Here is an 11,034-nt window from a genome sequence, read left to right as displayed (position 1 = left end):
CCTGAAATTCTTTTTCTCCCTTCCATCACCTGGAAAGCTTCCTTTCTTCAAACTCCTTCAAGATCACTCTTCTGTCTATTTCCTGATCCTTACCTTCTTTCACAAACTTTAGACCAGAGAATGCTATTTCACCTGCACAGATGATCAGCAATTTGGACCATACCGGTGGCACTGGTCTTAAATATTTTTAAAACACCCCTGATCCAGAATCCATCAACCCAGGAGTCTCCCAGACTTACCACACCAGCCTCTCATAGCAGACATCTGTATTTTTCCCAGAACTCTACAGGTGATTCTCACATACAGTGAACATTGAGTAGTCCTGGCCTCATATGTCCCAGGCACTTTGCATGACATCTCATTAATTCTCATAATCTTACAAAGGCAACATAGTGTAGCAGTTAGGAGCAAAAGGTTCTGAAAATAACCTTACAGGACTAAATCCAGGCTTCTACACTTACTAAGTAACCTTTGAAGTTACTAAAGCTCTCTGTGCTTCTAAAATATTTCTAATTACTTATCCTTGTACCTGTGATAAGTATTAAGCAAGTTAATACATGTAAAGCACCTCATCAGTCCCTCCTACAGTAATTACTTTTAAAATGTAATTATGACCTGTTTTACAGTTGAGGACAATTCCAAGATGGCATGGCTAGTGGTGATCCTGATATCTAAACCCATGTTTTCTGAATCTAAATTCCATGCATTTTCTGACATTACTGCTACCAAGTGCTCTCCTATACATAATAAAAGGCAGTACAGTAGGCCTGATGAATGGCATGGGAAGAAGTCCTTTATCATGTGACACCACATAACAGCTGCCTAACCACACAATATAGATATGAATAGAGAAGATGGCTCAGAAATAGAGTGTACTAGTATTAGTGACTCAATTAGTGACTATTATAAAAGGAATGAAATTTTGAGTGATTTACAGTAGCTTTAAAATGCATTTTATATTGAGTCATTATTTCATGTTTTTATTATTGAACTAAAAATAAACTAGGTAGTTTGTTCCCATAACAAATCTACAAAGACATGCTTACAAATTTTCCATAGTCCATTTTTCTGTTTTCAGCATTACTACAAATGCCTCATTCCATCATCATGTTGAATTCTTCAGCATATTCTGTATCATTTCCAGGGGCATCTCTGGGAATAGATGCCTATCTTCCCTTAGAAGCACACTGATAACCCCAGTATACCCACAATTCACACCTTTTCTCTTCTGAGGTGTGCTGCTTTTTGGCTCAACAGAAAATACACACTACTAGAATTTGAAAAACTAAATTCCAGGCCTGGTCAGGTCACAAACTACAGAAACCTTAGGTCATATATTCTCCCCAGGTGCTTGTTTCTCCATGACAAAAGAGAATTCATATTTGCTTGGTCCTTAGTAGTCCTTCACTATTTCATTTATCTTCAGATAACCCTTAAATTTAAGTAAGATAGCATTAGGCTAATTTTATAGAAGAAATTCAATCTCGAAGAGGATATAGTCTCCCAAAGATCCCACAAGTAGTAATATATTAGGCAGAGCTAAACTCATACACACTCAAGATCCTACGTGCTGTGCTAACAAGTTTGCTAAAACGGATGAAGCAGCAATTTCTCAGGTCCCTTCCAATGATCCTGTTCTCTGCTTCTACTTGCTATTTTTTCTCTCTTCTCTCAACTAGGGTTAACATTTGAAACCATATATAATCACCAAATTTCATTTTCATGGTTTTTAAGTTATTCTTTAAATTTTTCTATTTCCATGTTACATCCAGAGAAATATAAGTTTTTCGAAAATTTCTACTGCTGTCTGCCTCTCTGAAGGCCATGGGACTTACCTATTTGTCAAAGCAGAAATTCCCAACATTTTGTAAATACCACAAATTACTTTTTATAACTGTAAAGACAATTATTCCATACTTAAAACCAAATCAAAATAAAATAAATCCTCAATATTTCTTACTCCATGGAGTAGTAATTTTAATTAGATTCTACTGATTCGTTATTTTCTCCTGTGTGCCTTTATTTGGGAAATACTGTTAGTGTACCTTGCTATCGAGTCTTTCCCTGACAAAAAAAAATGACAGTTTTAAGAGTCAAGAAAGCTTTTATTTTCACTATCACATATGAAGAAAGAACTAAACACTTACCATGGAAAGTAAAACTTAAATGAGGGATTCAGGACATTTCCCAAGGGGCTGTATGACCAATTTAAAAGTTGGCATGATGTGCCTAAAATGACGAATTAATTCTTTTACTTATAATAAAGGTACAGATGTGCTGATAGTCATGCTGACATGTACATATGAAATATGCCTAAACAAAATTAAAAGAAAACAAAATACACGCTATGGCAATCTTGAAAAGTCAGGGAGCTCAATAAACATTAAGAGTATGTTCTTACAATAAGAGCATTAAACACTTGGTAATTAACATAATTTAATATGCAAAAAATGAGAAAATATACAGGATGAAAGATGAGGAGTACACAGAGGAAATTTTTGTGATTTTCTTCATTTTGGTTGTATCACTTTCTTGTCTTCAGGAGAGAAGACTTTGACTTCAAAAGTAACAAAATATTTAAGAAGGGAATTCACATCCTTCTGTTCTAAAAGGTACTCTTGCGCTATTTTCTCAGCAGTCCATGTTTCTGGATAAAGTTTATGATTATTGAGAAGTGTCAATGCTTCCACAATAGAAATTTTGCCTTTGGGAATGCTCTTAATATTTATCATATCAAAGTGCTGGCCTTTTGGCAATCTGAATTCCTCTGGCTCTTGATGTGTTTCAGCAGCTTTTACCTAGTATCAAAAAAAAAAAAAGCATGAGAGAAAAGATTTGACATCTACTTTCACACTTCTCAAATCTACACTATTCCTCTTCAAATAACAACTGATATGATTTGGATCTGCGTCCCCTCCCAAATCTCATGTCACAGAATTGTAATCCCCAATGTTAGATGTAGGGCATGGTGGGAAGTGACTAGATCACAGGAGTGGATTTCCCCGTTTGGTGCTGTTGTTGTAATAGAGTTCTCACCAGATCTGGTTGTTTAAATGTATGTAGCACCTCTCCCACATCCCCTTTTCTTCTTCTGGCCATATAAGCTGTGCCTGCTTTCTCCTCTGCCATGATTATAAATTACCTGAGGCCTCCCTGGCAGAAGCCATTATCCTTCCTGTATAGCTGGTAGAATTGTGAGCCAATTAAACCCCTTTTCTTTATAAACTGCCCAGTCTCAGGTATTTCTTTATAGCAGTGCAAGAATGAACTAACACAAATACTATACGTGATTCCCCAAACTTCATTTTCTTATAATGAGCCATAATTTAATGGTACTTTTGCCACATTGCCTTCTCATAACTATAGCTCTATCATTATTAAGAAATGTAGGTAGCTCTAGAAAATAATAATCAAACTTATACTATCCACTCACCACATTATTTCATGTGTTTTAAAAGCACAATGAAAATGATTAAAAACTGCACCTGTTTTAAAAGGGCAGGATTCTGATACCACCCTAACAGCTGGCTTGATAACATCTATTCATTTCCCAGTTTTGTATTTCATACTCAGTGCTCCCAAACACCTTGAATAGTGATCTTGTCTCCCCTGAGAAAATAAACTAATGCCTCCAATACACTCCAGTATAAATAAAACAACCTATGCACACACATCCTTCCATCTATCTGTCCCATCCCAGTTTAACCACCACACATGTGCTCAGCATTCCAATCCTGTTTCCTGGCCATGCCTATCATTCTTTTTTTTTTTTTTCTTTTCCTTTGTTTTACTGCACTGTGCCTACTGCTGCTTTTTGGTCAAACAAATGCTATAGGCAGTACCATTTTTAACATACCGACCAAACCCAAAACCAACACCTCTTTTATTACCAGTTTATTTCTCTTCAGTTAATGTTTAAAAGAAATAATGCTGGTGATCTCTAATGACCACCTAGTTGCTTAATTCAGAGAACACTTTTTAGATCTTATTTGAACTCACTACAGCATCTCACTACATCTGACACTGCTGACCACACCAATGTACCTATAACTATCTTCTCCCTTGGTTTCCATGCCACCCCTCTCAGAGTTTTCTATCTGTTCTTTCAGTGGGTCCTTTGGGGGTTTTTTCATGGACACTTTCGCTTACCCTTAAATGTCAGTGTGTGACATTTAAGAGTGCCCAGGCCTCCCTCTCGCTCTACACATTTTTCCAAAGTAATCCCACACACTCCCCTAACTTCCATTACTGCCTACATGTTAATTACTTCCAAAGCTGTGATCATAAACCTAGACCTTTTCTTGATTTCCCAACCCAAATGCTTAACAGGTATCTCCACTCAAATGACCTATGTGCTCCTCAAATTAAATATATCTGAAACTGAACCTATTACCAGTTTTACTCCCACATCCTCAATCTCAATGGCCAATACCACCCACCTCCCATGCCAAAATTGAGATTATACCTGCACCTCCCTCTCCCTCACTCATTACATCCAATCAGCGACCAAATCCTGTTGATACTGCATCATGTCTCTCTCAAGCCCATTCACTTCTCCCTGTATTGGTGAATCACCCAAGTCCAAGCCAATGTCTCTTGGAGAAATGACTGCAAATACCTCCTATCTGATCTCTTTCTCCATCCCAACTCACTTCTCCCAAATTCACACCTCACATTTTCCCACAACTGCACTGAACTCTAACCATTCTTCAAAGGCATCACACACTCTTATATCTTTATATTGTAAACTAGGCCTGAAACACTCTTCTCAATTTCTTCACTTTTCAAATCTCAAAGCTTCTCTCATTTCCTATTCCCAGGTAAGGTAGATCTTCCTTCCACTCTAAACATATCTGTATTCAGATTTTCTTTCTAATTAATAGTAAATATTAAAATTAATATTATTTGACACAAAAAATATCTAAGAATATTCAAAATCCTCTCTTCACTGAAAAAAAAAAAAAACCTTAGGAAATTAAAAATGGAAGAAAATATCCCAAGTGTGATATAAGTATTTTTTAACTGAAAACAAGTATCATTTTATTATATCATGCTGAAATATTTGAGACATCCTATGGAAGGAACAGGTGAGAATGTCTACTTTCACTGGCATGTTAATGTTATATACAACACAACAAAAGAATTAAGTATAAATATTAGAAAGAGAAATTTGTAATTCTATGTAGATATAAGAATATCTTTAGAAAACAGAATTAACTGAAAACCTAACAGAATAACCTAGCAATGTGGGTAGCTACACTATAAAAATCACTCACTTTCTGATATAGTCTCTGGCTTTATCTACAGTTACAGTTACCTGAAGTCAACCACAGACCAAAAATATTAAATGAAAAACTCCAGAAGTAAACGATGCAAACCATTCTGAGCAGCATAATGAATTCTTATGCCATCCACTCCATCCTGTCTAGGATGAGAATCTTCCCTTTCTCCAGTGTACCCTTGGTGTACAGGCTACCTGCCTGTTAGTCACTTAGTAGCCATTCTGGTTATCAGACTACGTGACATCACTGTGCTTGTGTTCAAGTAACCTTTATTTTACCAAGAATGGCCCCACAAGAGCAGTGATACTGGCAACTCAGTTATGCCAAAGAGAAGCCATAAAGTGCTTCCTTAAGTGAAAAGGTGAAAGTTACTGACATAATAAGGGAAAAAAAATTATATGCTGAAAGTGCTAACATGGGTAATAAGAATGAATCCTCTAACCCTGAAATTGTTATAACTGTTCTATTTTATTATTAGTTATTAATATCTTACTGTGCCTAATTTATAAATTAAACTTTATCATAGTATATATTTATAGGAAAAAGCAATGTATATAGGGTTTGGTGCTACCCTCAGTTTCAGGCATCTACTGGGGTCCTTGGAACCCATCCCTGATAAGACTACTGTATTAGCAATAAACAGTTTAAAAAACTGAAAGTGAAAAAAAGATCCCACCATAGTAACAACATTCCCTTTACCCTTCAAGGACTTAATAATTAAAATGTTAATTCTCCTCAAATTAATCCTTAAATTCTCATTCAATTATACTAAAAATCCAAACAGGACTTACTAAAGAACCTGACAATTTCGTTCTCAAATTCATCTGAAAAAATATTAATGTGTGAAAAGAGACAAGAAACTTTTTAAAAGAATGAGAGAAGGCTATAGGAGATACTAACACACATTATAAAGCTCTATTAATTAAAACTATGGTTCTAGTGCAAAAATAGAAAAATAAGTAAAACTGATGAGTCCATAAATAGCAGACATGTGTATCTGGAGATGCATTTTAAGTGGATAAAGGTCTGGGCTATTCAACAAATTATATTTAGACTAGCCATCTGTTTGAAAAGAGGTTCAACTGATATCTTCCACATATCAAAAACCACATTTAACGCCAGATAAAGATTTTAATATAAAATGTAGTTATAAAACTACTAGAAGAAAATACAGAAGAGTTTATATGATGGTAGAGTGGGCCCAGTATTCCTTTAGCATGAAAAACAAAAAGACTGAAATATGTGACGGAATTTTGAATAAATACGTTAAAAAGTCAGACAACAAATAAATTATTGCCACATGAAAGGCACAGTATCACTGATGTCCTCAGGCATCACAAATCATCAAGAACACTATGAAATGCCCGAAGGAAAGAAAGGGACAAAGAACATAAACAACAGGCAATTCCAGTTTTCATTATCACTTTCCTAAGGAATCTTTTCAGACTTTTCCTAATGTCCCCATGAAATTTTAGTATCACCATATACGTATCTCTTTATGTATTATATGTATAACTGAGTCTTATACATGAAAAGTACTAATTTTTTTTTTTTTTTTTGCTCCCGAGTGAATTTTCAGATGCATAATTAAGTAACATAAGAGAAAGAATATTTGGGAAGTATTACTTAACACCTATTTTAAAATAACATAAAGAACACAGACATTAACTCTATGCCTTTTTTTTTTTTTTTTTTTTGAGACGGAGTTTCGCTCGTTACCCAGGCTGGAGTGCAATGGCGCGATCTCGGCTCACCGCAATCTCCGCCTCCTGGGTTCAGGCAATTCTCCTGCCTCAGCCTCCTGAGTAGCTGGGATTACAGGCACGCGCCATCATGCCCAGCTAATTTTTTGTATTAGTAGAGACGGAGTTTCACCATGTTGACCAGGATGGTCTCGATCTCTTGACCTCGTGATCCACCCGCCTCGGCCTCCCAAAGTGCTGGGATTACAGGCTTGAGCCACCGCGCCCAGCCCTCTATGCCTTTTTAATGTGAGCATTTAGTGATAACTGAACCCTATAATTACTCCTATGTCTTAACAATTTACAAATCTTGTTTTTTCTGTGTAGAGAAAATTATATTAATAATTCTATCTGTGCAAATATCCAGAGACAGAAAGACAATACCAAAATATTTATAATGAAAAAAAAAATCTGGAAGTTGTTGGCATTTCCTTGTCCTTTAATCAAACTTTTACCCCTAACTAGAATCCTATTGCCCCCACAAACTCATCTGGTTAACTCCAACTGATCCCTCAGGCCTGAACGAACGTTAACTATTACTTACTCAGAAACCATCCCTGATCCTCTAATTTCAAAGGGGTCCCTCCAATATACTCTAACAGTGTCCATACTTTTCCCATAATTATGTATTTATGGTCACATCGTAGCTCATTTGCTTAATGTCTGTGTCCTTCACAACATCATAAGCCCTGTGAGGGCAAGGACTAGTTTTGTTCACTACTATACATAGAGCACTTGTGCCCAGGACTTACATAATACAGTATATAGATTTACACATAGGTTCCCATTCCCAATGTATTCTTTGATCCTTCTCCTAATTTTAAATATCCTATCTGAATACATCCTTAAAAAACAACCAAACAAAACACCCCACAAAACCCAGCAACACTACTAAAGGAGTATCTGAGATTAGAACATACCTCAATCCAGAGAAGGAGGAGAAAATATTAAAGCTCTGCTTTTGTCACTCAAATAACAACCACTGGAAGTTAACAACTTACCAAATCCTACAAATTCTGAAATACTATAAAATAATTCACACAGTTGCTCTGCATCAATACTTCCACAAGTTATCTTAGAATTCTCGTAAATATCCAATGAACCAAGGCGTTAAGTGTTTTGCTGTCTTTGACCACTATGCTTCAACTTTGCCAAGGCACGGTAGACTGGTTACAACCCTACCATTTGCAGAGTACTGTTTTTACAACTTGCCACACTTAATCATTTTCCTGGAGCCCCAAAATAAGTAAATTGTATATTTTGTGTATTCACTTAATTAAACACACATTTACCTGCACGGAAGACACAGGATCTTTGGAATCAACATACACATCTTTTAGAAACGACAGTAGTTTATCATCTTTACGAGCAATCTCTCCCTTAATTTCTGGATTGACTAAGAAAAGGAAAAAAGTCACAATATTAAAACCAAGGAAAATTTCCTGTAACATCCTAAACGCTTAACACAGACACACACTTTCTTTTTTTTTTTTTTTTTGAGATGGAGTCTTGCACTGTCGCTCAGGCTATAGTGCCGTGGCGCGACCTCGGCTCCCTACAACCACCGCTTCCTGAGTTCCGAGAGACTCTCCCACCTCGGTCTCCTGACTAGCTGGGATTAGAGACGCGCGCCACCACGTCTGACTAATTTTTGTATTTTTTATAGAGATGGGGTTTCACCATGTTGGCCAGGCTGGTCTCGAACTCCTGACCGCAGGTGAAATGCCCGCCTTGGCCTCCCAAAGCGCTGGGATTACAGGCGTGAACCACCGCGCCTGACCGAACCACTTTAATTTTTTAAAAAAATAAACATAATCATTTGGACTGTTAGGAAAATACTTTAAATGGAAATCAAAATTCCACGTCAGGGTCGGCGTCCATCGTCCAGTGAAGAACCCTAGAGAAACCTCTGTGACCCTCTCGGATTTTAATTCCCTGTATCAAGTCCGTGACAAGAGCCGGCAAGGGCAGGGTTAGCGGGGGCACAGGCCGCTGCCTCCCGGACTCGGAAGTAGGTGGCACCGCCCACCTCACTGCGGGCGCGGAGGGCAGTCTCAAAGTCATTGTCCTGGCGGCTCCTTCCTGCGCTCCGCCGACCGGAGCGGCCGCGGCCGAGCAAGCTGAACGCCGGTCCCCCGACCTCCCGACACACGCAGTCCACGCGCGGCACAGCCGAGCAACACAGGGAGTCCGCGCCCCCGCGCCCCGAAACGCCCTCGCACCACTCACCACCCATCTGCTTTTGCAGGAGACTGTTGGTAGAGGGGTGCCTGGGAGCGGGAGAGGGCTTCATCTTGCTGATTTCCCGTTCCGCTCTGTTTTCTACGTTGAAATTCCTGATCCCGCGAATCACCAAACCCCCCATTTCTTCATAACGTGATGCCTTCAGGTTCACGCCGCACGAGGGAACACCCGCGCAAAGGAAAAAGAAAAAAAAAAAAAAAAAAAAAAAAAAAAACACTTCCTGGGCGCCTGGAGCATGCGCACATGTGCCCGGTCGAGAGAGCTTAAATGCGTGACCTTCGCCCCCTAGCGGTCGGGAGGCCACACACCGCTTCTCCGCCACGGGTATTTGAAAGGGAGCCCCTCCCTTCAGGGCGGGTGGCGGCTCCCACCGCGGCCGCTTCCTGCGGGAGGCACAGTGCTTAAGTCCTCCGACCCAAGATTGCCCTCAGCCCTGGAACCCCGAGGGAGTCACCCGGCAAGCTCTGAAAAGTTCTGTGCCAGGCACTAACCCAGACTTTCTGATTTAATTCTTGTGGAGTGAGGCCCACCATTGGATAAGACTTCCCACGTGATTCCAAAGTTACAGTGAAGAGTTGAAAATCAAAGTCGTAAGGAAATTTATCTTTAAGTTGTTTCACAGGGCAATGCTACCAAAGCGCTAGCCGATAAAAATGGGGCTCTCAAGTTGCCCTTTCCCGCTTTTGTGAAAGGAAAATAATGAAAGGAAGTTCATTGTCGATGAATATTTGTTCTAGCCACTCTCATTTAAATGCCTCTTATTCCCCCCTCCCCGCTGCCTGATGCATTTTTCAAGCCACTGCATTCTCTTTTTCCATTATTTTTTACATCCCGTTCTCATTTGACCTACTGGTATCGATTTTAGTTATGCTGTCCCTTCTCTTATTTTTGCTACTAATTTATTTCTCCATACTACTAAATGCTAAGTCATTCCCTCTCCTATTTCTCTTCTATCTTGCCTTCCTCATTCTTTTTTAAGCCTTTGTAATTTAATGAAAGGAACAGCCAACAAGACATCAGAAAAAACACACACACACACACACACAAAAAAAAAAAAAAAAAAAACGAGTGTTAAATTCACCTTTCTCTCTCTCCTTTTCCTGAATGGGTTACTGTAGTGCTGCTTTTAAGACTCTTTAGAGAAATATTGCTATTAATCTACAATAAAACCCACCAGGAAGGAAGTAGCAGGATTTCCGAAGTTACAATATTTCTCTCACTGTGACTGCAAAATCTATTTTTAGTGTTCTCAGCTCTGCTTAGCAGAAGGAAGTAGAGTGGTTGTTTTTGACCAGTTTAAAGTAAGAAAATATTGTTGCAAAGATAATCGAATAGAATAATAATAATAAAAACAAGAATAAAGACCAAAATGAAGAAAGGGACAGTTTTTTTAAAAAAAGAAAACTAATGCTATCATTAAATATAATGCTTAATCATAGCAAAAGTACTGCAAAAAAGACAGCTTCAGCCACTCTCATTTAAATACCCCTTATTTAATTATAACGAAACATTTTTACAAGGATTGGTATTTGGAATTTATAGAAGCTGAAATCAGTAATCTCTGCTAGAGTTAACTGGGAAGTTATCCTGAAGGTGGCAGGCTGCTCCAAGATTTCTGTCTTTGATACTTTTAAGCATGCTTGTGATTCAGGGCTTTTTAGCCAAGGTATTTCTATTTCTATGGTGCTAAGAAATTTTAATCTGCTTTATTATGTGCTTTAATCATGGTAGCAGTTCGACTCACTGCTAAAATATTTTAAAAGTGA

General features: G+C 38.2%; 1 protein-coding gene across 1 annotated transcript; it reads right to left on the bottom strand.

Moving 5' to 3' along the window:
* Positions 1-2,084: 2,084 nt before the first annotated feature.
* NDUFAF4 (NADH:ubiquinone oxidoreductase complex assembly factor 4) lies at positions 2,085-9,459 on the bottom strand. The gene is made up of 3 exons (XM_012444299.3): positions 9,254-9,459; positions 8,317-8,420; positions 2,085-2,798 (listed from the first exon to the last, which is right to left on the bottom strand). Exons 1-3 carry the CDS (start codon positions 9,387-9,389, stop codon positions 2,511-2,513), a joined length of 528 nt encoding a protein of 175 aa, XP_012299722.1. The 5' UTR covers positions 9,390-9,459; the 3' UTR covers positions 2,085-2,510.
* Between the last annotated feature and the right edge of the window lie 1,575 nt (positions 9,460-11,034).

Source organism: Aotus nancymaae, unplaced genomic scaffold, assembly GCF_030222135.1.
Source record: "Aotus nancymaae isolate 86718 unplaced genomic scaffold, 86718_ANA_hifiasm-v0.15.2.pri h1tg000040l, whole genome shotgun sequence".
In the NCBI taxonomy this organism is placed as follows: Eukaryota; Metazoa; Chordata; class Mammalia; order Primates; family Aotidae; genus Aotus; species Aotus nancymaae.
Note: the sequence above shows the minus strand (reverse complement) of the source record. Positions and strands in the feature narration are given on the sequence as shown.

Coding starts and splice junctions, on each gene's coding strand:
- NDUFAF4 (XM_012444299.3), bottom strand. CDS start 9,389: ATGGGGGGTTTGGTGATTCGCGGGATCAGGAATTTCAACGTAGAAAAC. Junction 8,421..9,253: donor CCTGCAAAAGCAGATGGGTG/GTGAGTGGTGCG, acceptor TCCTTTTCTTAG/TCAATCCAGAAATTAAGGGA. Junction 2,799..8,316: donor ATCCTGTGTCTTCCGTGCAG/GTAAATGTGTGT, acceptor TTTTGATACTAG/GTAAAAGCTGCTGAAACACA.